The sequence below is a fragment of the Sminthopsis crassicaudata genome, chromosome 6 (genome assembly GCF_048593235.1).
Source record: "Sminthopsis crassicaudata isolate SCR6 chromosome 6, ASM4859323v1, whole genome shotgun sequence".
In the NCBI taxonomy this organism is placed as follows: Eukaryota; Metazoa; Chordata; class Mammalia; order Dasyuromorphia; family Dasyuridae; genus Sminthopsis; species Sminthopsis crassicaudata.
In genome coordinates this window covers 202,256,123-202,281,575 of record NC_133622.1, presented here as the reverse complement: position 1 = coordinate 202,281,575, position 25,453 = coordinate 202,256,123, and the positions used below count along the sequence as shown (strand labels likewise).

Here is a 25,453-nt window from a genome sequence, read left to right as displayed (position 1 = left end):
ATTCTCAGCAATTCAGTGATCCAAGGCAATTCCAATAAATTTTGAATAGAAAATGCCATCTGCATCCAGAGAGAACTATGAAGACTGAATGTAAATCAATACATGCTATGTTCACTTTTTTCCCTTTTTCTTCTGTTTTTTTTCCTCTCTCATGATTTTTCCCTTTGGTTCTGATTTTTCTCTCCCACCACTATATATAAAGAAACATATATTAAAAAATTAATGTACATGTATAACCAGAAAAAGAAAACAATAAAAAAGTTTTTAAAAAATCAAATGGTTATTTGTAACTATAAATAAGTAAATAAAACTATAAACAACCATTTGAAAACATGCTTCAAATTCAAATTCTATTCATAAAAATATTTCCTTCTATTCTGCCTTAACTTGATTATCATGTTGCCTTTAGGTCTCATTGTTATGTATATAGTATTGGATGAGAGTTAAAGCCTATTTTCTTCCATTCTGATTTCCAGTTTTCTCAGCATTTTTTATTGAACAGGAAGTTTTTGCCTTAGTTATATGCATTTTTGGTATAGCCATCAGGATATCAGGCTCCTGAAATTTGGGGTGTGTGAAACTGGCATCTGCAAAGAAGATGGGAAGTCTCTATGGGAAGAATATTTATGGAAACAATTTCTTTTTATTTCTGTGACTTTGAGAATGAGATAGTCTCTTGGCAATGGGTTTTTAGGTGTGCCTTTCTCTCTCTCTCTTCTCTGCCAATTCAAAGAGAGATGGTGTAACAAGGGCTGTGGGAGTTGAAAATTCTTCCTTGACCAAAGGCAATTGACATTACTCCTGTGACTTTGAAAATTAAGACTTTTATATTTTACTTCATTTCCAAGGTAACAATAACAGCATGTCCCAAAAGTTAGTGCATTTTAAAACTGTCAAAGATTAAGCTTCATCAACCAAAGCTTGAAATTGTACTAAGACTTGTTGGATGCCTTGTATAGTTTAGTCTGAATCACAACTGAGTGATTTATTTGATGTGGTGATTTGAAAGCATGAGCTGGGAGAGATTTGGTTTATTTTTGAAAGAGTTGTAGACTTCTGGTCTTAAAACAGGGAGCTTAGGAAGGCTGAGTATCGGGTCTGAATATGGACACTTGGTCATGAGCTAGTATCTAGAAGCTAAATGGAAAGCCACATTCCCAGTTGAGTGAACAGTAGCAGCTCAAACTTAAGAAAGCTACTTGATGGTTTTCTCGGATAGCTCTATACCTTCTTATGCTGGTATGTAATACACTGTTCCCAATGGCACTCAAACTGTCTGTTCATGGAAAGCAAATGTTTCAGTGAGTTTGCCAACCACAATTGTTTGTTCTTGTTTCTCTAGTCTTTCCATCCTATTTCTTCTTTTTGTTTTTCAAGCTACTTTGTAGTACAGTTTGAACTCTAGATTTAGTTTGGGTATGCTTCTTTCATTCTAATTTCCCCCATTATTTCTACCAAAAGATTTCTATGTTTGTTTGTTAATTTGTCTATAAAATAGTCCCTAAGCTATTTAGTATGACACTAAATCTATGAATGAATTTAGATATTATCATTCTTTTTTTATATTGGAACGACCCAACCATCAGCAACAGATATTCTTATAATTTTTTATTATTATACAGTATTTTAAATCCTTATTTATATGTCATGAGTCTATCTAGCTAGGTTAAATCTTACATAAGTAATTTATTTTGTAGTTATTTTAAATGATATTTCTCCTATTATTTTTCTGTGTTTTTGTTATGATATAAAACCAATGATGATTTAGGGGAAGTTATTTTATATCTTTCTACTTTATTATAACTATTAATCATCTCAGTTTCTTTGCTTATTCTCTGAAATATTCTTTCTTTTTTTTTACTTGTAGCATCAACATTTATCAAAATTTTATTTTTATGTGACTTTTGTTTTCAAATATATCCTTCTCTTTTTCTCCCCATGGACTAATCCTTTGTAACAAGGAATTACAAGGAAAAAAAAGTTCACCAAACCAGTTTCTTTTCCCTTCTCTATTATCCTGGTAGTAAATCACCTTTGAGGCCACTGAAACCAGAAATTTAGGATATGCTCTATGCAGACATTTATTTTGCCCTAGTCACCTTTTCTAGGACAACATCATTAAGCTTGAGGAAGGGGATTGAAGTTAAAATTAGGTTATATCGCTTTCTCAGGAAATGTGTAACTGTATTCTGTGTTCTCTGTTATTGATGCTCAGGTGCTGGTGAGAAAGATCGATACTTCAGACAATCTTTACACTGCAGAGTCTACCACAGGGAACCTGTTCAGCCTGACCCAGGAGGGTGCCCCTTTATGCCGTATCATAGCAAAGGTAAGACTAGCAGGTGGTTGTTGGAAACAGTGAAGATATGGAGGTGGAGTGAATGAGAACTATGGGTGAGGGATGAATTAGTATGGAAAAAACATTGAATTGAGAAGTACATTTAATTGATTTCTAATTTTGACTTGAGCACTAATTTTCTATGTGAGTTTGGGTAATTCATTTTCCTTCTCTGTTTCTTATATCCTCTCTCTGCAAACGAGAGGATTGATTTCTGACAGGCTGTTCAGTTTTTAGGTTTTTTTTAACTCTATGAAATAATGGGACTTTCAGCTTAGTAGAATGAAAAAAATGTTGCATTTGGAATTGGAAGGCCTATGCTTGACACTAAGCTCTATTACTTGGTATGTGAACTTGGCCAATTCATTCAACTTTTCCATATGCTTTGGTTTTCTCAGCTGCAATAAGATGATTTCTAAGGTTCTTTTACATACTAATGTCCTATGGCTTGGACCAAAGAACAAACCTTAGGGATGGTACAATCTCTCTGCCAACCTCCCTGGATTGGAATCTCCTGATTCCCAAAGCACAAAGGCATCCAAAGGTCATCTCTCTTCTGTCATGAGCCGGAATCTATTCATAAATTGATGCTTTTTGGTCATCCATTTGAGGCTGGTTTTGATTTGGTTCATGAACCTGGGCTTATGTTTAAGAATCCAATTGCCTTGTGTTTGACTTCTGTACTGCTACTCCTATATGAGCTGCCTGTAAGAGAATATATGGTACAGAAGAGCACAAAACTCAGAGGTGGGGGAACTGGGCTCAAAACTTGGTTCATTGAACTACTTGGATGATTCTAGGACCTTCTTTCTCTCTCAATGCCAATTTCTTCTCCTATAAGTCCAAGGGGATTCTCTCCAAAATTATTTTCAACTCAAACATCCTATGATGCTGTAGTTTCTAGTCTAATATCTGTTGCCTACTATTTGTTGTGACCTGGAGAAAGCCAACTCAATTCCCTGGGCCTCAGTTTCTCCTGAAGAATTTTGGCATCATACCAGATATTGTTTAAAGCTTTTTTTAGATGTAATATTCTGTAATTGAGTGGTTGCCATTAGTCCTGTAGGCAAGGATCCTCATAGAAAGAAGGAAAGAAGGAAGAAAGGAGGGAAGGAAGGAGGTGAGCTCAAGAGGAAGAAACGAAGAAAGAAAGGAAAGAAGGAAGAAAGGGAAGAATGAAAAGAGGAAGAAAAATGAAAAGAAAGTTGAGAGAAAGGAAGGAAGGAAAGAGGAAAGAAAGACTGAGAGAAAGGAAGGAAAAAAGAAAGAAGGAGGGAGGAAGGAAAGAAGGAAGGTTGGAAGGAAGAAAAGAAGGAAGAAAGGAGGTAAGGGAGGTTGAGAGAAAGGAATGAAAGAAAGAAAGAAAGAAAGAAAGAAAGAAAGAAAGAAAGAAAGAAAGGAAGGAAGGAAGGAAGGAAGGAAGGAAGGAAGGAAGGAAGGAAGGAAGGAGGGAGGGAAGGAAGGAGGAAAGAAAGCTTAAGAAGAGGGAAGGAAAAAAGAAAAGAAGGAGGGAGAAAGGAAAGCCAAAAAAAAAAAGAAGAGAGGGAAAAGAAGGAAGGAAGAAAGGAAGGAAGGAAGGAGGGAAGGGTGGTTGAGAGAAAGGAAAGAAAGAAAGAAAGAAAGAAAGAAAGAGAAAGAAAGAAAGAAAGAAGAAAGAAAGAAAGAAAAGAAAGAAAGAAAGAAAGAAAGAAAGAAAGAAAGAAAAGAAAAAAAAGAAAGAAAGAAAGAAAGAAAGAAGAAAGAAAGAAAGAAAGAAGAAAGAAGAAAGAAAGAAAGAAAGAAAGGAAGGAAGGAAGGAGAGGAAGGAAGGAAGGAAGGAAGGAAGGAAGGAAGGAAGGAAGGAAGGAAGGAAGGAAGGAAGGAGGGAAGAAAGCTTAAGAAGAGGGAAGGAAAAAAGAAAAGAAGGAGGGAGAAAGGAAAGCCAAAAAAAAAAAAAAAAGAAGAGAGGGAAGAAGGAAGAAGGGAAGGAAGAAAGGAAGGAAGGAAGAAGGGAAGAAAGGAAAGAATAAAGGAAGGAAGAAAATGTTAATTTATTAAATACCTACTTACTATGTGCCAGGCACTGAATTATACAAATATGATCTCATTTGAGCCTCATAACAACCTTGGGAAGTAGGTGCTATTATTTAGGTGTTGCTATTATTCCCATTTTACATTTGAGGAGACTGGAGCAAAGGGTAGCTAAATGACTTGCCTATGGTCATGAAACTGGGAAATGGAATCATAGATCATAGGGATGGGAGGGCCCTTAAAGAACATCAAGTCCAATTCACTGAGAGAGGGAGAAAGAGACAGAGAAAAAAACCTTTTTCCCCCTCAAAAAGACCTGTTTATAAGTGCAAATAGAGGTATTAGCCTTCAGTGGCCAGAATTATACCTGTACCACAAAGGCTCGCTTGAATTTTGGGAGTGATATTTGATTTCTGACGCATGTGAAGCTGTCAATAACAATGCACACATTGAGAACAGCTGCTCCTCTCTGTGAATAGCGTAAGAGGTCTTGGTAGGGCAAGGGATGCGTGAATGAGCAAAGGAGTGAGTCACTCACAATGATGTCAGCCAGAGACAGATGATCAAAACTCCTTCAGAGCCTGCGATGAGGCTGGGGTCAGGGATGAAATTTCCAAATTAAACATTTTGAGTTTCTAAAGTTACATCTAGTCCTAAGGTTGAGAGAATGCTCATTCCATATCTGGGGTATGGAGTCCTCAGAAACCAGGCCTTCTCTGAATCTAGCTGAGTCTAGATTGGGGGAGAATTCTGTGGCAAGAGTGTTGTGGGAGGAGGGGTGTGTGTCCTGGGCTGCTTACTAGCTCTTCCCAGAGGGTGGACTGAAATGTCAAGGGGTGACTTAGGATAAAGAGAAAACGAAGGGGATGGAAAAGCCCTGCTGGGGTGGAGAAAAGATGAAAAAGATAGCTAATATTTCCCAGATCAGAATCAGCCTCTGAAAGGGTCTTGGCAGATTAGAATGATGGACAGAAGCTAACAAGATGTAAAGTTAGTAAGGAATGAATATAAAGTCTTGCAATGAGGTTAAAAAAATCAAATGTATGTACTACCAGATTGGGGGAGACCTAGTGAGGAGCCAATTCATGAGGAGGGGGAAAGAATTTGTAGTTATAACCAACTGAAAGGATCAAACCAAAGTGTGTTAAGTTTTTGGCCCCATACTTGAGAAAAACTCCAATAAACTTTACAAAGACACTTTCAGAGGAAGGTAGATTATTGAGGGATTAGAAACATGCCATGTGGGGAACCTGGAGTCAGAGTTTGATTTGGTAAATTCAATTGCATCATATTTGTAGATCAAGGGGAACAATAAAGATGGTTGTCACCCACAGGAGGACTGGAATAGAGACAATGATGTAATGATTATTATTTTTTCTTTTTCCCTGCCTTCCTCACTCAGCATCAGTGCTTCTCTTTGTGTTCTTCATATTCATCATATTTCATTGTGAGTCTGTATTATCCACAGTTACAATGTCATTCTATGACATTCATGCCCCATGATTTATTTAGTTATTATTCACTCAATGGACATCTACTTTGTTTCCAGTTTTTGACTACTACAAAAAGTACTGCTCTGGAGATTTTGTGTATATATATATATATATATATATATATATATATATATATATATATATATATATATACACATATATATATATGTATATATATATATATATGTATATATATATATATATATATATATATATATATATATATATATATATATATACACATTTGTTCTAGAGTTGGATCTCTAAGTCAAAAAACATGAATAATTTAGTCACTTTTGCATAAGGAGAGTAGAGAGTTGAGATCCTTAGATTGAGAATCTGAGTAATTGAGATGATAGTAGTTCCTCCAATAGCAATAAAGAAGTTAGGAAGTTCAGTTTTGGACATGGTGAGCTTAAGATGCTTATGGGATATTCAGTTCAAGAGGTCTAACTGACATTAGCCTGGAGTTCAAGAGAAAGGTCAGGACTGGACAAGTAGATCTGTGAGCCATCCTTATAGAGATGGAATTTGAAACCATGATGCGATTGCCTGGTGAAATACTAGAGAGAAGAGAAGAAGGTCCAGAACAGAGCCTTATGTGTGATGACAATTGATTGTTTTAATGAATTTAGCAAAATAGGATTAAGTTTGAGTTAGTGATATATGAATAAGAATTATATATATTAGGACCAAAGAACTTTTTACATATTCGGGGGGAGACCCTTATGGTTAGTAGACATGATGTGGATGAGATCCAGCAAAGGAGACACAGAAAGAGTCGTCAGTTTATAATAATATTTTGTAGGAATCTAGCTTGTTTATTAGTTTGTTTATTTAAAAATTTTTTTTATTTTAAAAAATGTATAGTTTATAGAACACTTTTATAGATGTTATCTCATTTGAGCTCTGGAACATTGTAGCAGGAATAGTGTTATTCCAGTTTTACAGATAAGAAAAATTAGGACAAGAGAGGATGTGGGATCACGGGCTTAGGGAGGGAAGAGGCATCAGAGGCTATCTAGATCAGACCCTCTCTACAAATGTGGAAACTGAGACCAGATGGGGTTATATGATCTGCTCAAGGTCACCCTTGAAAGTAATATTATGGAAACAATTATTTTCTACAGTACCCATACTATCTCCTAACTTGAAGTGGTTATTTTATTAAGAGATAATATAACAGCTGATAATCAGCGTAAACAGAATATCGATCGGGGTCTCTGGATCCCTTATCCAGGATTTCTCCCATTAGATTATAATGTCTCTCCAGGATGTGATAACTTATAAACTTTATCCCTTCTTTAGGACAATTGAGAGAAGGCCATTCCCGATTCTTCTGGATACTTCCTTTGGGTTTCCACAGATTCTTCCTTCTCTTACCTTCCATCCTAGGATACAAGCCCTGGAGAATGGCCCTTTCCAAGTTCATGTCAGCTCATATTGAATTCAGCCAAGTAATTCATATCATTTGACTCTAGGCCTGGAGCTAGCTTTCTATATAATTAAATCTGCCATTGCCAAAGGCTGTATTCTGCTGTTTCAGGGAAATTCCCAGCCCCATTCCTATGTGACTGCCTTTACTTAGTAACATCACCTTCCCCTTCTCCACTCTATTCCAAGTTGGGGACACGAGGATCCTTGATTTTAACTGAGCAGGGTCTTGCCCAGAGGAAAGGGAGCTGTCAATCAGGACTGGAGTTATTTGTCTCAAGGAATGGACATATGTCCCAAGGCCAGACTCTCTTGGATTTTGAGGCACAGAGATGCCATAAGGAAGCAGTAGCTGGAAATGCTGCTAGCAAGATCATTTCTGATCATCTTGGTGAAGAATGCAATTGAGCTCCAATGCCAAGTTCATTCCAATACTTAGTTTTTATTGTGCTGGGTTAAGCAGTTCCTGAGCCAGAGAGATGCTCTTACATAAATGATGTCTATACCTCCTGAACCTTGGCAAAGCTTGGTTCATTATCTATTCCAAATATATTATGTTTTTAAAAAAATGTGATAAGTAATCAGCTGGGCACTCCTCACAGATAAGGTTGGCTGGAAGGAACTCAAAAATCATCTTTTCTCCTTGCTTCTGTCCCTGAGTTCACTTTGGACATGGCAAAATACTTCCATTTTTCTACCTGGATTTTAAAAAATACAACAGTCTCTATATTAGCTCATTAATTGGCTCAGAAATACCTGGAAAGTCAAGAAGGAAGATGGAAGGGAGTTGTGAGAGGAGGATGAGAGATGTTAAATGTCTTACCTAACTTCATCCAGCATGTAGAGTTAAGGATACAGGGGTTTTCTTTCACTCTGTTTACCTTTCTGTCAACAAATCAGCAAACATTCAGTTCAATTCAATGTCTATTTATTTAAAAATATAATTTAATAGTTTATTTTCCCTGATTATATGCAAAAACAATATTAACATTTATTTAAAATTTTTTTGAGTTCCAAATTCTTTTCCTCTCTTTCTCTCCTTTTTCTTCCTCCACATTGAGAAGACAGGCAATTTATAGGTTATACACATGCAGTCATATAAAATCTACTTACATGCTAGTCATGTCGTGAAAAAAAACATAGAAAATATCCCAAGAAAAATAAAGAAGGTAAAGAAAAGGTAAACTTTGATCCGCATTCAGACTTTATCAGTTCTTTTTCTGGAGATCAATTAGCATTTTTCATCATAAATCCTTCAGAATTGTCCTGTCATTGCTTAGTTGAGAATAATTAAATTATTCACAGTTGATCATCATCAACAGTAATATTGATGTAACTGTGTACAATGTTTTCTTGATTCTGTTCATTTCATCTTGCATCAGTTTATTTAAGTCTTTCCAGATTTTTCTGATAGCATATTGCTTATCATTTCTTATAGCACAACAGTATTCCATATACAATTTGTTTGGTCATTCCCTGATAGACATCTCCACAATTTGCATTTTTTTGTCATTAGTAAAAAGCATCTTTAAATGTTTTTGTAACATTTCTTTTTTTTAAAAAAAATCTCTTTGCGATACAGATCTAGTAGTGATATTACTTGGTCAAAGGTATGCATGGTTTTATAGTGCTTTGGTTGTAGTTTCAAGTTATTCTACAGAATAGTTGAATCAGTATACAGCTTCACCAACAGTGTATTGATGTCTCCATTTTCCCACATCCCTCCAACGTTTGTCATTTTTCTGCAATCTGATAGGTGTGGGGTGGTAGCTCAGAGTTATTTTAAGTTATTTTCTGTAACGAGCTGTCGTCTCTAGAAGTTGCCGGATCGCTCTCTGGGAAGAGATCTGCTGTGTCTACTCAAATCTCTCCGACAGATTCTTCTTCCTGTAAAAGAACCGTTGTCCCCAGGCAGTTGCTGTTAACTCTTGTCCTTAGAAGTGACTTCCCTTCCTGCAGAGAGCCCCGTCAGGCCTGATGTAATGCAGAGAGTCTTCCTCTTGAATCCTGGCTCTGAATCTCCTCCAACTCTTATCCTTCTTCAGGCCGATCTGCTCTGCGCCCAGTGCTGTCCTCTCTTTTATTCTCCCAGAGAATGGGCGTGGGATAATGCAAGGGCTTCTGGGAAGAACCACCTCAGCCAATGAGCTTGCCCCCTCTATCAAGTCAACCTGAGTTCTCACCTTGTAACTATCCAGACAACCTCAGTTCTCACTTAGTAATCCTAACATCTCCCCCTTTCTTTTGACTTAGAACATAGGACAGTCATGACCTTGAAACATAAATCCATCAATATGGGAAGTATTACAGATAATTACATAAATTACATAAGCATATAGTAACATAGTAACATAACACATGCTAGAAGTATATAACATAATCATAAATTGAAAATTTATAAATGTCCATAAGTCCATTGTCCATTAGTCTCATCTTGTGTGAGGAAGTCCAATGATTCCTGCTGGTTTTAAAGTTCTTTAACAGTCTTCTTATTATCCATGCTCTTTCAGTGTCAGATGTTTCTTAGATCTTCTCCTTTATTTTGAGGTCTTTCTCTTTTTCTGTCTCTCTCTGATGGACAAGGCGAATATGACTCGTTGGCACCCATCTGATTCCTTCTCCTGCTGAAGAAATACAAGCAAACCCTCTCCCCCAGGCAGTTAACCTATCTAATTTCCTTCTATTTATCACTTTCTAAATCTCTTCTCATCATCTGACAATTACATTGGAGTTGTTTGCACTGGGCACAGCCCTGTTGGTTTAAAAGGCCTGTATTCTCCCCAAGTGTAATCCATTTTTGCAATCTGATTGCCTTTTGACTGACTGATTGGGTAATCCCTTTCTGCCATGTGATTGCTTTTCTGCTGGTTGATTAAATCAGAGTCCTGGCCTTCTAAAGGTTCTTTGGGTGTAGCATTAGCTGCCATCATACCCCACGTCTTTTTTGTCTGGGGCCCTGGACCTGGGCCCCTCATCCCATTTCCCTGAATTATTCTACACTCTGATGCCCAATGGAGTCCTCTGTTGCATTTTGGACATGGGGTTTTAGGTCTTCTCTCACCCTGTCTTCTCACTATATCTCCATACCTACACTGAGCTCTTAGATGTCCAATTTTTCCACATTGAAAACATCGCCGAGTTTCTCTAGAAGGCCCTTGCCAGGAGGGACCCTGTCTTTCCACATTCATCATTGTCCGAGTGTAAAAAGCATTTGTTCCCACTGTAGCACAGCGTCTTATGATCTCCTCTAAAGGAGCATCTTTGTCTAATCCCCATATAATTCTTTTGCAAATCTCATTGGCATTTTCCTTAGCCAGATGTCTGGTCATTATTTCTGTAGCTGAATTTTCTCCAATAGTTCTTTTGACAGCAGTTTGCAAACGTCCCACAAAATCTGCAAAAGGTTCATTGGGACCTTGCTGTATTTTAGTGAAAGCCTCTCCACGATCTTTCTGTCCAGGAAGGACACCCCAAGCTTTTATTGCAGCCTTAGCAATTTGCTCATATATTGTCATGGTATAATTAGTCTGTTCTGAATTCTCTCCATACCGACCTTCACCAGCCAAGTGCTCAAAAGTGAATTGTGTGTTAACTCCTATTTCCAAATTGCATCTGACTTGAATTCTACATAATTCATGAAATTCCGAAAGCCATAATAAATTTTCTCCAGGTTCCAGGCATATCCTTGCTATGGATTTCCAATCATTCGGGGTTAGGACTTCATAAGACAAACCATCTAGTAACATTTTGACATAAGCTGATGTAGCCCCATAAAGGGTACAACCTTTTTTCAAATCCTTAATTGTATTCAAATCTAAAGGTGCATATCTTCTCCTTTTTTTACCTACAGAGTCAGTATTTTCAATCACAGGATATGCATGTATAAAATCACTTATATCCTGTCCTTCTCTCTTAGCTTTAACCAATGCTTTTTCTAATCTTGTCATAGGCTTAGGCTTCTTCACAGGCAATTCTGTTTGTGTTTCTGCCTCTTCCCCTCTTTCTTCCTCCATCTCTGAAGGTGGGGTTGATGTGGGCCTGTCAATAATCTGTTCTCTAGGCAGGGTTGAAGCTTCTTCAAGAGAATCATACCATAATTCCTCATTTAAATCCTCTTGCTCTAGGGAAAGATCTTGATCTTTCCTTTTTTCCTCACACTTCCTCCTCTGTTCATTTTTAGAACTTTTCCTTCTCCTACAACTTGCTTGATAGTTTAAGGCTAATTGAACTATGTTGTAGATATAAAATACTTCTGCAGAAATTGAACGAGGCCCATTTTTTGCTTGAAATTCTTTCATTTCATATCCCACTAGCTTCCATTTATCTACATCTATCTTTTCTTCCTCTAAGAACCAAGGGGATGTGCGTCTTAATGCAGCCAAGAGTTTAGCAATCTGTACCCAGGTTACAAGTAAACTCTGCTCCTCAATTATCTTGATTATACTCTCTATAGTACCACTCCTGAATGGAGCTGAGGTTGCGTCTGGGGCTGAGGTTGAGTCGGCTGAGGTCCAGGGATTGAATATAGCTAACATCTGCCCCATTTCAGCTATAAGAGATTCCTGGTTTAGCCCTTAACAAGTTAAGTTCCTTATTTATCTATTAGCACGCTCACTTAATGTTTAACAAAGTTTCCTCGTTACTCACGGTTCTGGGTCAGAGAGACTGAGATCTAGATTGGAAGCTTTTCCACTGGAATCAGGACTGTGTCTGTCCCTGTTCGGGCGCCAAATTGTGAAGGTCTGGTCATTTATGTAATTATCTGTAATATAGCCACAGGTAGCCCTAGGGAACTTCTAAATTTAGTTCTCTATACCATTAATTTTCTAATTTTTGACAAAGATGCACTGGCTCCAGCAGACAGGTTTTATAACCCACCAGAAGGGCAGTGTCCAGTGCGAGCAGCTCCACTGTCCTTAGATAATCGCCAGGTGATGTGGAGAGATCCAGAAAGTGGTGAATGGAAGGGACCAGATAGGTTAACTGCCTGGAGGAAATGAGTTTTGGAATGTGTCATTTGTTAAATAAAAAAGTCAAGTGCCAAAAGTATGGGATGCATGTGAGTTTTGTTTTTTGTTTGTTTGTTTTTCTGAGGCTGGGGTTAAGTGACTTGCCCAGGGTCACACAGCTAAGAAGTATTAAGTGTCTGAGGCCAGATTTGAACTCAGGTCCTCCTGAATTCAAGGCTGGTGCTCTATCCACTGCGCCACCTAGCTGCCCCCTGTGAGTTTTACTAAAGAAAAAAATGAAAGGACTATGGATACTAGAAAGCCTGGTTTTCACAGATAGCAGTTAAGGGAAAGGGAATAGAATTTTGAGACCTAACAGTCCACTAATGATATAGCAAATGCAAGTTTCAAAACAGATCCAAACTGATAAGCAAGGGTAATAAATAGGGACCAAGCCCCAAATTCAACAGAGGGAAAATAAGAACTGTGCTGAAAGTTACAACAATCTCATTCTTTATCCTAAGCCTTCTGGAGAATACCCCAGAAAATAGGGATAAATTAGGATAGTAATTCAGAATACCTCAATCATTCTCTTAATGAGGTACATCTGAAGTTTCATAGGCTATTGATGTTCAGAGTTCAAACCTCTCCATCTTTCAATGGCTTCTTTGGCTCCCAAATAATAGGCAATATGAAGCTTGGGTCATAAGATAGAAAATGAAGTATATGTATCTTCCACATAAAAGCAGATTAGATGGAAGTTCATAACCCTTGACAAAAGGTCATAATTTCTACATAGATTAAGCAAAATATGATCTGAAAGCTCTTTTTCAAAGAAAACTTTGATTTAAGGATTATTTTGAGAGTTTTCTTAGGTCCTTGTATATGGACACTCTCAGAAGTAGGATTTGGAAGAAAGAATTATCTGTAAAATTATAAATTATAAATATTTCCCAGCTTCATTTTAATATTGTTCAGATTACATTAAGGAACATTGTGGTTACATGAGGCCCTTCTGCTTAAATTTTAGGTAACTAGCAAAATCTCTTGCTTACTGAGTTGAATTGAATATGGATTCAGACTATCTTGTGGGTTTAACCCTTGCCTCTATATTTTCTTTGCTGTTGTTATTGTTTATTCTTATGGGCCAGAACTCTAAATTTGAAACAAGGATTCTTACAAGATGCTAAGTCAGTGGAATTGATAGAGACAATGGTTGGTTAGTGCGAAGGTCTGGTCTAGCTCTTCTTGTCAGGATAAGCAAATGTCCTTGCCCCACGTTGGGCGCCAATTGTAACGAGCTGTCGTCTCTAGAAGTTGCCGGATCGCTCTCTGGGAAGAGATCTGCTGTGTCTACTCAAATCTCTCCGACAGATTCTTCTTCCTGTAAAAGAACCGTTGTCCCCAGGCAGTTGCTGTTAACTCTTGTCCTTAGAAGTGACTTCCCTTCCTGCAGAGAGCCCCGTCAGGCCTGATGTAATGCAGAGAGTCTTCCTCTTGAATCCTGGCTCTGAATCTCCTCCAACTCTTATCCTTCTTCAGGCCGATCTGCTCTGCGCCCAGTGCTGTCCTCTCTTTTATTCTCCCAGAGAATGGGCGTGGGATAATGCAAGGGCTTCTGGGAAGAACCACCTCAGCCAATGAGCTTGCCCCCTCTATCAAGTCAACCTGAGTTCTCACCTTGTAACTATCCAGACAACCTCAGTTCTCACTTAGTAATCCTAACAATTTTCCCTAATCAGTAGTAGAATTTTTATGTGACTATAAATAGCTTTGATTACTTCATTTGAAAATTGCCTGTTCATATCCTTTAACCATTTATCAATTTTTATTTAAACTCCCATTGTGTTTATGGATCTTTGCTTTATAATAGGAATAAACAAATGAAAAGTAGCACTCTTCCTTCCCTCAAGGAGTCTACAGTTGGTAAGGTTTCCACGTTTGTTGGACACCTACTCTATGTGAGGTACAGTCCTCAGAACTTTAGTCATCTGGGACTAGGGTGAATGGACTCTAATAGTCTCGAAATCGATCCCAGTTGTCTCCTCTTAACAGGAAAGAATAAAGGAGAGAACTTCAGCAAAGCATATGCTTAGCTATCTTTAGATAATTGTTCTGCTTCGTTGCCTATAATGGCCAATTCCTGGCAGCCATTTATCGCTGATAGCCAGCTTATTGCAGAAGCTTCTGTAGAAAATTGAGGAGAGTAGGAAGCTTGGTGTGATAGCCTCTGAGTGAACTTGAGAGTCAACAGACTTAAGTTCCAGCCCTAGGCTGACTTTGGGCTGTTGTTTTGACTTCCATGACATCAGGGAGGTGATGCTCTGATAAAAAAAAGTGAACTGGATTTCAGTGAGGGAAGGCTGTGCAAGGTCGCCTGCCTCACTTTCTCCTCCAGAGCCTTCTGAGTCCAGTGGCCAGATAGATATCAGAACTGGAGATGGCCCTGGATGAAATGGGAGACCTGGGCCTTTTTAAGCTAAGGTCCTTAACAGATCTCAGTTTGACTGAGGTTGTACCATTCAGTGATTAAGGCTGATACCAAGTGGGACAAGGCATGATCTTTCCAGCTCAATTTTCTTTCTCCTCCCCTCTTCCAAACTTCCTTCTTTCTATTTATAGTACTCTTCCAATCTCCAAGATTTACAAACATGATGTTGTCTTTGACTACTCTTACTCTTCCCTGCCCTACACATCCAATTCATTAGCAAATCTTTCTTTTTTTGTTTTTGATTAAAACTGTTTATTTTCAAAATGCATGCATAGTTTTCAACATTTACCCTTGCAAAATCTTGTGTTCTAAAATTTTCTCCCTTCATTACTCCCTCCCCTCCTCCAGACAGCAAGTAATCCAATATGTTAAGCATGTGCAATTCTTCCATACATATTTCCACAAATATCATGCTGCATAAGAAAAATCAGATCAAAAAGAAAAAAATGTGAAAGAAAATAAAATATAAGTAAATAATGGCTAAAAAAAGGTGAAAATACTATGTTGTGATCCACACTCAGTCCCCACAGTCCTCTCTCTGGGTGCAGATGGCTCTCTCCATCACAAGTCTATCAAAACTGGCCTGGGTCATCTTATTGTTGAAAAGAGCCACATACATAACAATTGGTCATCACATAATTTTGTTGTTGCAGTGTACAATGACCTCCTGGTCCTGCTCACTTCACTTAGCTTCGGTTCATGTAAGTCTCCCCAGGCCTTTCTGAAATCATCCTGCTGACTGTTTCTTATAGAACAATAATGTTCCACAATTTTTTCAGCCGTTCCTCAGCTGATGGGCATCCGCTCAGTTTCCAGTTTCTGGCCACTACAAAGAGGGCTGCCACAAATATTCTTGCACATGTGAATTCTTTTTTCTTTTTTATGATCTCTTTTGGATACAGATTCAGTAGAGACACTGCTGGATCAAAGGGTATGCACAGTTTGATAACCTTTTGAGCATAGCTTCAAATTGCTCTCCAGAGAGGTTAGATCAGTTCACAACTCCACCAACAATGTATTAGTATTCCAGTTTTTCCACATCCCCTCCAATATTTATCATTATCTTTTCCTATTATCTTAACCAATCTGAGAGGTGTGTAGTGGTGCCCCAGAGTTGTCTTAATTTGCATTTCTCTGATCAACAATGCAAATCTTTCTATTTAACTTCACAATCTCTTTTATAATCTGACTCTTCTCCCCACCTACACAGTCATAATCTTAATTCATGCCCTTATTACCTCTTGCCTGGCTTATTAAAATGGCCTTCCAACTGATCTTCCTGTCTCAAGTCTCTCACCTCTACACTCTGACCAACCTGCCAAGTGCAAATCTATTCCTTTAGTGTTTTTTTTAATTTACTCTAATATTAAAAGCCAAACCCAAGCAAAAGAAACTCTGCTTAGTGTTTGAAGCCCTTCACAACCTGGCCCACATGTATGCTTTTAGTCTCAATGGATAATAGGGACACCTCTCTCACATATGGCAATCTAGACAAATGACCTTCTCTCTGTTCACACAAGGATCCATCTCCATACTTTTGCCTTGGCTGTGTTCTAGACTTTGAATGCTCTTCATTCTTACCTCTATACTTTCTGGAGTCCCTCCCTTCCTTTAAGATGACATTTAATCACTATCTTCCTCATGAAGACTTTCTTGATGCTTTCACCTACTAGTGTCCTCTCTTGTAAACTTGCCTAATATCTACTTTATATATATGTATTTATTAATTTTATATTTATGTCGAATATATTTATATATGTATATATTGTATTTCACATCAGAATCCAAATATCTTGTGAGTGGAAATTGTTTTGTTTTTTTAAACTTTTATTCTCAGCACCTACCATGATGTCTAGCATCCAGTAGGTTCTTAATATTGATTGATATCTACAGAACTTAAAGATCTATACAATTCCCATAAGTTACAGTGGGGAAATTCTGAGGTCCAGAGAGATCAAAGGGCTTTCCCAAGATCCTCAGATTAAAATTCACTATTTTTTCCTATTACATCATAACTAGTCCTTCTTTCCTTTTATAAAATTGAATCATTTTGTGATTTAATTGATATTTTGGACTTCATAGACTTTGATTCCAATAATCTGCAACCCAATTTCTTGCTTAGGTCAGAGAGTGACTGGTGGGACCTTGTGCCAGTTAGGGACCATTTCTGTCCTAAGTAATTTGATTTCCCCTCTGTTTTGGCTGCTCTCATTCTTTCCACATCCTTCTACCACTTTGCTGGTCATTCCCTTCTTTTCCTGACCCATTATCTGTTTCCCCTGCCCTCCTCTCTCTCTCCTGTTTTCTAACTGATCCAATTGCTTAACTAACTAACCTAGGTGGGTGACACTAATTGCCCTCTTTTGAGCTTTCTTGACATCCTAGTAGCACTGGGCTTTCAGAGAGGGTGTTCCAGTTGTCTGCCTCCTTACAATTATCCCAACCACATGCCACTGGGCCAAGAAGTCTTCCCTCCAGGGATGCAATAGCACATGAGAGTAAGAGCTGTGTTAATGATCAGAAGGGTGGTTAGCGAGCCCTTCTCCTCCCAGAGAAAGTGTTATGGTATTTGGGCCAAAGGAGAGGAAAATAACATCATTCATACTCTAGGAGAAATAATGTTGGAAGGGAAGATGGGCTAAAAAGCTGTCAGGGAAGGGAGAAGGAGCAGCAAGAACTTTTTCTAGTAGGTTGGGCAAGGTAACATCTAGAAACATAGAAGAAATCTCCTTTAGAATGTCTGCAGCTCAGGAGTACACCTGGTACTGCGGTGTTGAGGGAAGTGGGGGTAGATACATCAATCAGTGAGTGGAGTTCTGGGCTTGGAATTCAGGAAAACTCACCTTAATGAGTTTAAATCTGGCCTAGCTGTGTGACTCTGAGCAGGTCATTTAACCATGTTTGTCTCTGTTTCCTTATCTGTAAAATGATGTGGAGAAAAAATGGCAAATCACTCCAGTATCTCTGCCAAGAAAGTACCAAATGGGGTCGAGAAAAGTTGTGATGACAAGAAGTCCCCCAAACCCAACCTTCCATCCACTGTGCCACTGAGTGCCTAGAAAGAGCAGATTTTCTTTGGATCCTATCATGGTACCATCTTTACCCCAAGACATTTTTCCTTTGTCATCGTTGAAAGCTTATGGCATAAAAGTAAAAATCAGGTTATTTTACTCTAAGGGCATCATTTGTGACTCTTTACACTGAAGCTAATCTGCCTCTTTTATAACATATTTACATGCCTTTCCCTATGCTTTTACTTCATGAGTTCACTATTTCACTCTCTGGAAGGGTGTCAATCAAACTTGCCCTTCTTAGGATTCTGATTCTTACAGATCCCTTTGGAAAAATGGTGCGTAAGATTAGTACAACAACTGCTTGGCAACTTATTGGTCCTTCATCCAGAACTTCACCTTAAATTACCCAGTTTTAAGCAGCTTTCTACAAAAAATGAAACCATTTCTTCGGAATTCAGCTCCTGGAGATTATTGCCTTGTGAAAATAAAATCTGTTTGTTGATTTCCCCCCATCCTCAGGCTCATTTATCTCCTTAAAGAGCTAAGATTCGGTTCCCCTTTATAGAAGCCATCATACCTTTCCTATAATAGACTATGCCTACTTAAGTGTTTAATGAGCCTATATTTATGGACCCCATGTTTATTAGAGAAGAGAGAAAGAAGGGAACAAGCATTTATTAAGTGCCTACTATATGCCAGGAATTTACAAAAATGCTTTGTAAATGTCATTCGATCCTTACAACAACTATGAGTGAGAGATGCTATTATTATCCCCATTTTATAGATGAGGAAATTGAGGACAAGTGAAATTAAGTGAATTCTCTAGGATCATACAACTAGTAAGTATCTGAGACTGGATTTGAAGTTAGGTTTTCCTGAGATTCCCAGCCCAGTACTCGCTCCATTTTTCAGCTAGCTGCCTATTAGTCACTGTCCTTATTCTAGATGAGGCTTGTCAAGAATTTCATAATTTTTTATATTACATAGTTATTTTACTTTATTTTCTTTTTAAAAAAATTAACAGCTTTTACTTTTCAAAATACCTGCAAAAGTAATTTTCAACTGTCTTGTAAAACCTTGTGTTCCAAATTTTTCTCCCTCCCTTTCCCGCATCTCTCCCCTAGACATCAAGTAATCAAATAGAGGTTAAACATGTTCAATTCTTCTAGACATATTTCCACAATTATCTTGCTGCATAAATAATAATCAGATCAAAAAAGGAAAAAAATTGATAAAGAAAAAAACAAATAAGCAACCACAAAAAGGTGAAAATACTATGTTGTGATTCACATTCTGTCCCCCACTTTTCTTTTTGGATGCAAAAGACTTTCTCCATCACAAGTTTATTGAAACTGGCTTGAATCATCAAAGAAGTTCATAATTTAAGTTTTCTTGGAATACCCACACATTGGTCTGCCTAGTCTGGGTCAGGTAGATGGACTGGTAATAGCTTTTTAGAAGATACTTGTAATCCTTTTTTGACATAGAAAGAGTACATTATACAATTGTGCTTTGGACAATGGAAATATGTGATAGAAAGGAATGAAAGTCAGGAGATCCCCTTGGATTCCCATTGCAAGGAACAAGGATGGGATACTCCATGTGAGGTGATGAGAGATTGGATGGCCTCATGTAGGAAACTGACACAGATCTGATGGTCTTATCTGAAGCCCAGCCTAAGTCCACTCAAGGAGACCACATGTCACCAAGGAACCTTCAAGTTAGTAGTGTAAAAAGATTTGGAAGGAAATCAAGTTGAGGGTTAAACATCATTGACACAGCATAAAAAGGACTGGAATTCTGGAGAAATGAATTCAGATCTTTGATTAAGTAAATAATTTTCCCCATCTAAGCTTTTTTTCTCCTGTTCTGTGAAATAAGATTCATAATACTTGCATTCCCTCCCTCATAGAATTGTTTTGTGAACCTTCTAGACATGCAAGTTATAATTATTAGACTCAGAGAATCAAAAAGAGTCAAGAAGCAGATTAAAATTCTAGCTCTCCTAGTACTCCTTATGTGATCTAGGGTCTCTCTAGGACCCAGCTCCCCCTCTGAAAAAACATGGAGAGACTGAATGAGATGATCTAAATCTGAAGTCCTTTAAAGAGCCCCCTTATCTTGCAGAGAAGCTCCAAAGAGAGGAAAAAACTTGTTCGATTCCACAGGCATGATTAGTTTCAGAATAAAATACACATCTGATTTCCAGTTTAGGATCATTTATGCAACATCATGCTGCCTCTCTGACTTTGCTTGGCTGCTTCAAAATTGATCAGAGTCACCCTTTTTGAAGTCCAGGTGGACTGAGTCAGAATTAGCTGGGTTAGGATGGAGATTCACTGAGGGTAGATCTCTGTATCCTTCCCATCTCCATTCCTTTTCTTAAATTCCAGGCAGAAACAGGGAGAGGTAGACAGGGAGTTACAGTGATTTATAATCCTTACTCCCTGAACTACACTTAGGTTTGGCAGCTGTAAGAAATGGAGGAGTTGCTGTTAATTGCTTTGCCTATAAAGCAGTATGTTTTATATGGTTGTATGATTGTGGGTCAGAGTCCCTTGGTGGCAAGAATTTTAGAAGTGGGCTAAGTTGGTTTCAAGAATGGGAGGGCAAAAAGACAATGCCTTCCTTGACTTTTGCTGCCCCTTTGAAGTCTGTATTTCATCATAGATTGTCAGAGCTGGATGAATTCTTGGAGTCCTTCTCATCCAATCCTCAATTTTTACCTCGAAGCCAACTGAAATCTAGAGGTCACACAGTAGCAGAGCCAAGACTTGTCCCCTCGGGTTCAACTAAATCACAGCCTAGGGCTCTGCAAACTCTGCTTTTCTGACTTATTGGATGTTGTAATTGGTTTGAACCGTGGGTTTTGTTTAGTCCTGGGAAATATTGCTGTATATGACCCAAGTCTATTAAAATTTTAATTGCAGTGTATTTCTTTGTGACAAGAGGAGAGAAGGAAAGAAACAAGCATTTATTAAGTGCTTACAACATTTATGAATATTGTGTCTTTTGAGCAATTATGACTGGGAGGCTGCCATTATGTCTAATATGTCGACAACGATATGTCTCTTTCTCCTCCACCAACTTTTTAATGGCTTCCCTATGTGCCATAACCAAGGTTGGATCATAGAAACTTTGCCTTAAGGTGCTAATATTTAAAAGATACTGACAGTATTGGAGGTTCCTTTAGTGGAATCGATAAGAACTGAACTTAGATCCTAGTTAGTAAGCATAATTAGTTAAAATAAGAAACTACGAGATGATGACTTGCCTTGTCTGTGGCATCCCATATGATTTCCCCTTCTCATCAACAGAGTGATATTATCCATCTTCCTGTCTCCCACCACATATCAATATTTGTCTGAAAAATATTGATTTAACTACATATTCCTTGTTGTTTATCTCCAGTGTGTTTTGTGAAGGTTGCCTCGTCTGGCTTCCGTCTTTCACTTTTCTGTCCCTTCTAAAGGATGAAATAGTATGGGAGAAAAAGAACTGGGGTTAAAGTTAGAGGATCTGACCCTGCCACTTATTCTGGGTGTCCTTGATCTGTTTCTCAGAAGATTTATAGCTAAAGATGCTCCAGAGATTCTGAGTGTAGACTGCTAGGGTATATGTGTGTGTGTGTGTGTGTGTGTGTGTGTGTGTGTGTGTGTGTGTATGTGTGTGTATGTGTGTGTACCATGAATCCAACCCCCCCTTGGGATAACTGGTCTCCCATTTTTCTATCTCTTTACAGGAAGGGGGAGTTGTGGCCCTCTTTAAGATCTGCCGACAAGACTGTTTCCGATGCCTGTATCCCCAGACATTACGTACTCTCGCTTCCATTTGCTGTGTGGAGGAAGGCATTCACCAACTGGAGAAGGTACTTTCTCTCTTAGCTCTGCTGGACAGAAACAGATGTTTAGGAGAAAAGTGGGGTTTGGAACAGGCCTCTACTGTTGTTACAATCTGTAGCTTTTTTGACATGTGTCTGGTTTGAACACTTCTTATTTTGTTTCTTGACTTCACTAGGGTGTTATTTTTTTTTTTCATTGGCTAGGCAGGAATATTACCATTTCTTCTAATATCCTCGTGGACAAGATAGGGGGATGTGGACTAGATTATAATGTCTTTAAGTGTATTTGGGATTAAGGAAGCCACCAGATTCAAAGTATGATAAATAATACATGGATATAATCTAAGGGGAGATCTCTGGTGGGTCACAGGACTGTGTCTTTACAAGTCTGCAAACACAACAACGTGTTTATTAATGCATCAGATAAAGGCAGAGATGGCCACTTATCTCATTTGTGCATGTCACAAAGCTGGGAGGGATTATTAGTTGGAATTCAGAGAAGATCTGGGACCAAAGGCTGATTCTAATAAATAAAAAAAATCTAATAAGGATAAATGTAAAGTCCTACCTTTGGGTTAAGAAATAAATAGTATTATCATGGTTAGTAAAAAGACTTAGTAAACTTCAAGTTTTATAGGAATCAAGAGCATGCTATTATTACAGTTTCTAAATCTAAAGGGAAAATTAAATGCATTGTGTGACAGTCTTGCTTTCTGGTTAGATCATAGCTTATGGAGGTCATGTTTCAGGCAGGACACTGACATCCAAAGCTGGATCCTAGAGATGTGGGAATTAAGATGGTCCAGCATTATAGATTTAGAACTAAAAAGGACTACCTTAGTGCCCATCCAATCTGAGCCCCTCATTTTCTAAATGAGGAAACTGAGGCACAAAGAAATTGCATGACTCCGCCAAAGGTAAGTAGCCAAAAATAGGGTTTGAATCCAGATCTTTTGTGCTTTTCTCACTGGACCATGCTGCTTCCTCCATGAATTTATTATCTGAAGTGGATTTAGAGTGATGTCATTCAATCTCTAGATTTCAAACATGCCTTCCCACCATCCCTGTCATTAGGATAGCTCAGGATCTCCTGCTTTTGGGTGTGGGGAAAAGAAGGGCATGAGGCACAGTGTGTGGTGTGGTCACCTATCCCAATGCCATCTGAAAGGCACTCATCAGAGCTACTTTGTGTAATGTTCTTACCCAACTCCCATCAGAAATGGAGGTCATCAAATCTTAATCTTAGGTTAGAAATAAGGAAATGTGCATCTTCCTTTTTTTTTTCAAAAGGTAGGGAGTATGGATGCACGATATTGTATATAATGTCAGATCACCCTGTCAGTTGCTTGTGCTTAATTATTTTTCTTTGTCACAAGAGAAAGGAAGGCAGTTCCTTGTTCAATAATACAGTTCAATAATTTTCTGTAGATTTTCAGTAAAAATGTTTAGTAAATTTTTTGACTCTTTGTGACAACATGTGAGGTTTTCTGGGCAGAGATACTGGAGTAAGGGAAATGGTTGGCCATTTCCTTCTCCAGTTTATTTTACAGATGGGGAAACTGAGGGCACAAGAGTTAAATGACTTGCCCAAAGTTACTTGGCTAGTAACTGTCTGAGATCAATTTTGAACTCCTGAGAATGAATCTTCCTGATTCCAGGCCTGGCCTTGTATCCTTAGGACCACCTAGATTCTTCCTCCCTCCCCTTGCCATTCTCATATCACACATTAAAACGTGGGATCCTTTTGCTCTTGCCTCACATATCTTTAGTTCCATCTCTTTCTACCTCCTTCCCTTTTTCTTGCAGTCCCTAATACAGAAATGCAGGAGACAAATTGGATGCAGAGTCAGGCCTGCACCCATAAAAACAGGAGAACTCTGTGTCATCAACAATATTCCTTCTAGTGTCTGAAAACTGTGAGTGGATAGGCCCTCTCTCTGGGGTGGCTAGAGATCACTCTGTGCTGGAATCCAATAAAATTGAATTAATCTGATGCATATTAATGCTATGCCCAAGTTATTGTGTCTGTGGCAATTAGCCCTAAATGCTGAGCAGTCCTCATAAATAACTGTAATTAGGATTAGCTTTAGAGCAGCCAAGCCAAGTTTGAATTTTTTTCTCCCTTCTGTTCATATGCTGGTACCTCTAAATAGGATTTAGGGGACTAATTTTCCCTGATCCCTTGTTCAGTTTAACTCTTGCCATACATGATGGCCTGCACTCATTAAAAGGTGGAGTTCACAACAGCTGGGGATCACTGGACCCCTGAGTGCTTATCACCCAAAAGGAAGACTTACAATACAATACTCCCTCTCCCTTCCTCCATCCTCACCCTAACATTTCCCTTTCTCCCTCTCCTGGTATTGAGGACTAGGGCTCTCCTCTTATTCCTCCTTGTCATATCCCTTCCTCTTCAGAACATTGGAGAAGTCTTCCTACAGATGTTTTCTTGCTCCCTGATGTTCTGAGAGGTGGGGGAGGAGTGGGGGAGGATGAGGCTAGAGACAGTGGTAACATTGAGGCAGCCGAATAGATTATCATTTCAGGCTGAACTATGGTCCTTGTCTCATGACAAGGAAAAGACCCATCATGCAAAGGCATAAAGTGAGTAACTCTTAAGAAGCAAAATTTATTCATTAGAAAAAAACACTAGATTTGGGACAGAAGATCTGGTTTCAAGATCTGGGTCTGCCATTTTGACTCCCTGTGTGGCCTTGGGTACTCCTTGGGTCCCAGGTTCTCCCTCTGTGGAAAGAAGGAGCTGGATTAATTCCTGGTTCTGTTTCTAATCCTAATTTCAATCCTGGAACTCTGTAAAATAAGGATGTCAAGGTCCTTTCTAGTTCTGACATTCTGTGATACCTCGATCTCATCCTGGGTAGATCTCATCCATCTTAGACTTTAGCAACTTCTTCTCTCCTTTTCTTTCTTGACTTTGTGCCTCCATCTCTCCCATTGTTTAGTACTACAATCCAACAAACTTTTATTAAGTACCTACTGTATGCCAGGTTCTGCCAGACTCTGCTGCCTCCAGCCCAACACCTGGGTTACCCAGACTATGTTAATTGAAGTTAGTGCAATTCATCCAGGCTCCTATCTCAAGACAGTTCAGCATAGTGATCATTGGAACAACTCGTTCTTTATACAGATGAGGAAACTGAGAAATTAAGAATGACTTGTCTTAGATCACAAAATTGGTAAATTGCAGAGCCTTTGTTTTCTGATTGTATATTCAGTACCATGCAGGTTCACATTCTACCCAAAGTGGTATCTTTACAATTCCCACTTGTTGCTTTTCTTTCTTCCTGGTAGGTCGAGCAGGACAAAGGTGGCCCCTCTTCCACTTGATCACTCTTCAAATACGGTCTTTGGAGAAAAAAAAAAAACTAAGAGGCCTTGGTGGTGGCAGGGAGCATTCTCTACAGGTGTTTTCTGAAGTCTATTTTACTCTGGGTAGAGAGAGGAAGATCAAAGACAAAGATCCAGAGATATGGACCCCTTCATCTTCAGGGAGTTCATATCTGAGCTGGGGATGCAGGGCATGTATGTATGAAACAGATGGAAAATAATGCTAAGGCAACAGAGGTCTCCAAACATGTGATTGTGTAGACCAGATATATCCAGAAAATCAGAGGGAATTTTCTTGGAAGGAATTATAGAGGGCTAAAATATATCAATGAAATATTTATAAAGCCTTGAGTTCAAATCTTACCATAGACTACTAGCTGTGTGATCTACTAGCAAGTTATTTAATCTTTGTCTGCCTCAGTTTGCTCATCAGTAAAATAGGGATAATTAATAGTACCTACTTCATGGAATTTTTGTGAAGATCAAATGAGATAGCACTGGTCAAGCACTTTATAAACCTTTCAGTACTATGCAA

The 25,453-nt window shown here is 38.5% G+C and overlaps 1 protein-coding gene across 3 annotated transcripts in view; it reads left to right on the top strand.

Moving 5' to 3' along the window:
• The window catches only part of INSC (INSC spindle orientation adaptor protein), a 172,744-nt gene that overhangs the window by 85,769 nt on the left and 61,522 nt on the right, over positions 1 to 25,453 (top strand). For all 3 annotated transcript variants that reach the window (XM_074273170.1, XM_074273172.1, XM_074273173.1), the window contains 2 exons: positions 2,216 to 2,329; positions 21,472 to 21,597. In XM_074273170.1, the coding sequence (XP_074129271.1) occupies positions 2,216 to 2,329; positions 21,472 to 21,597 (240 nt within the window). The remainder of the gene's footprint in view (positions 1 to 2,215; positions 2,330 to 21,471; positions 21,598 to 25,453) is intronic.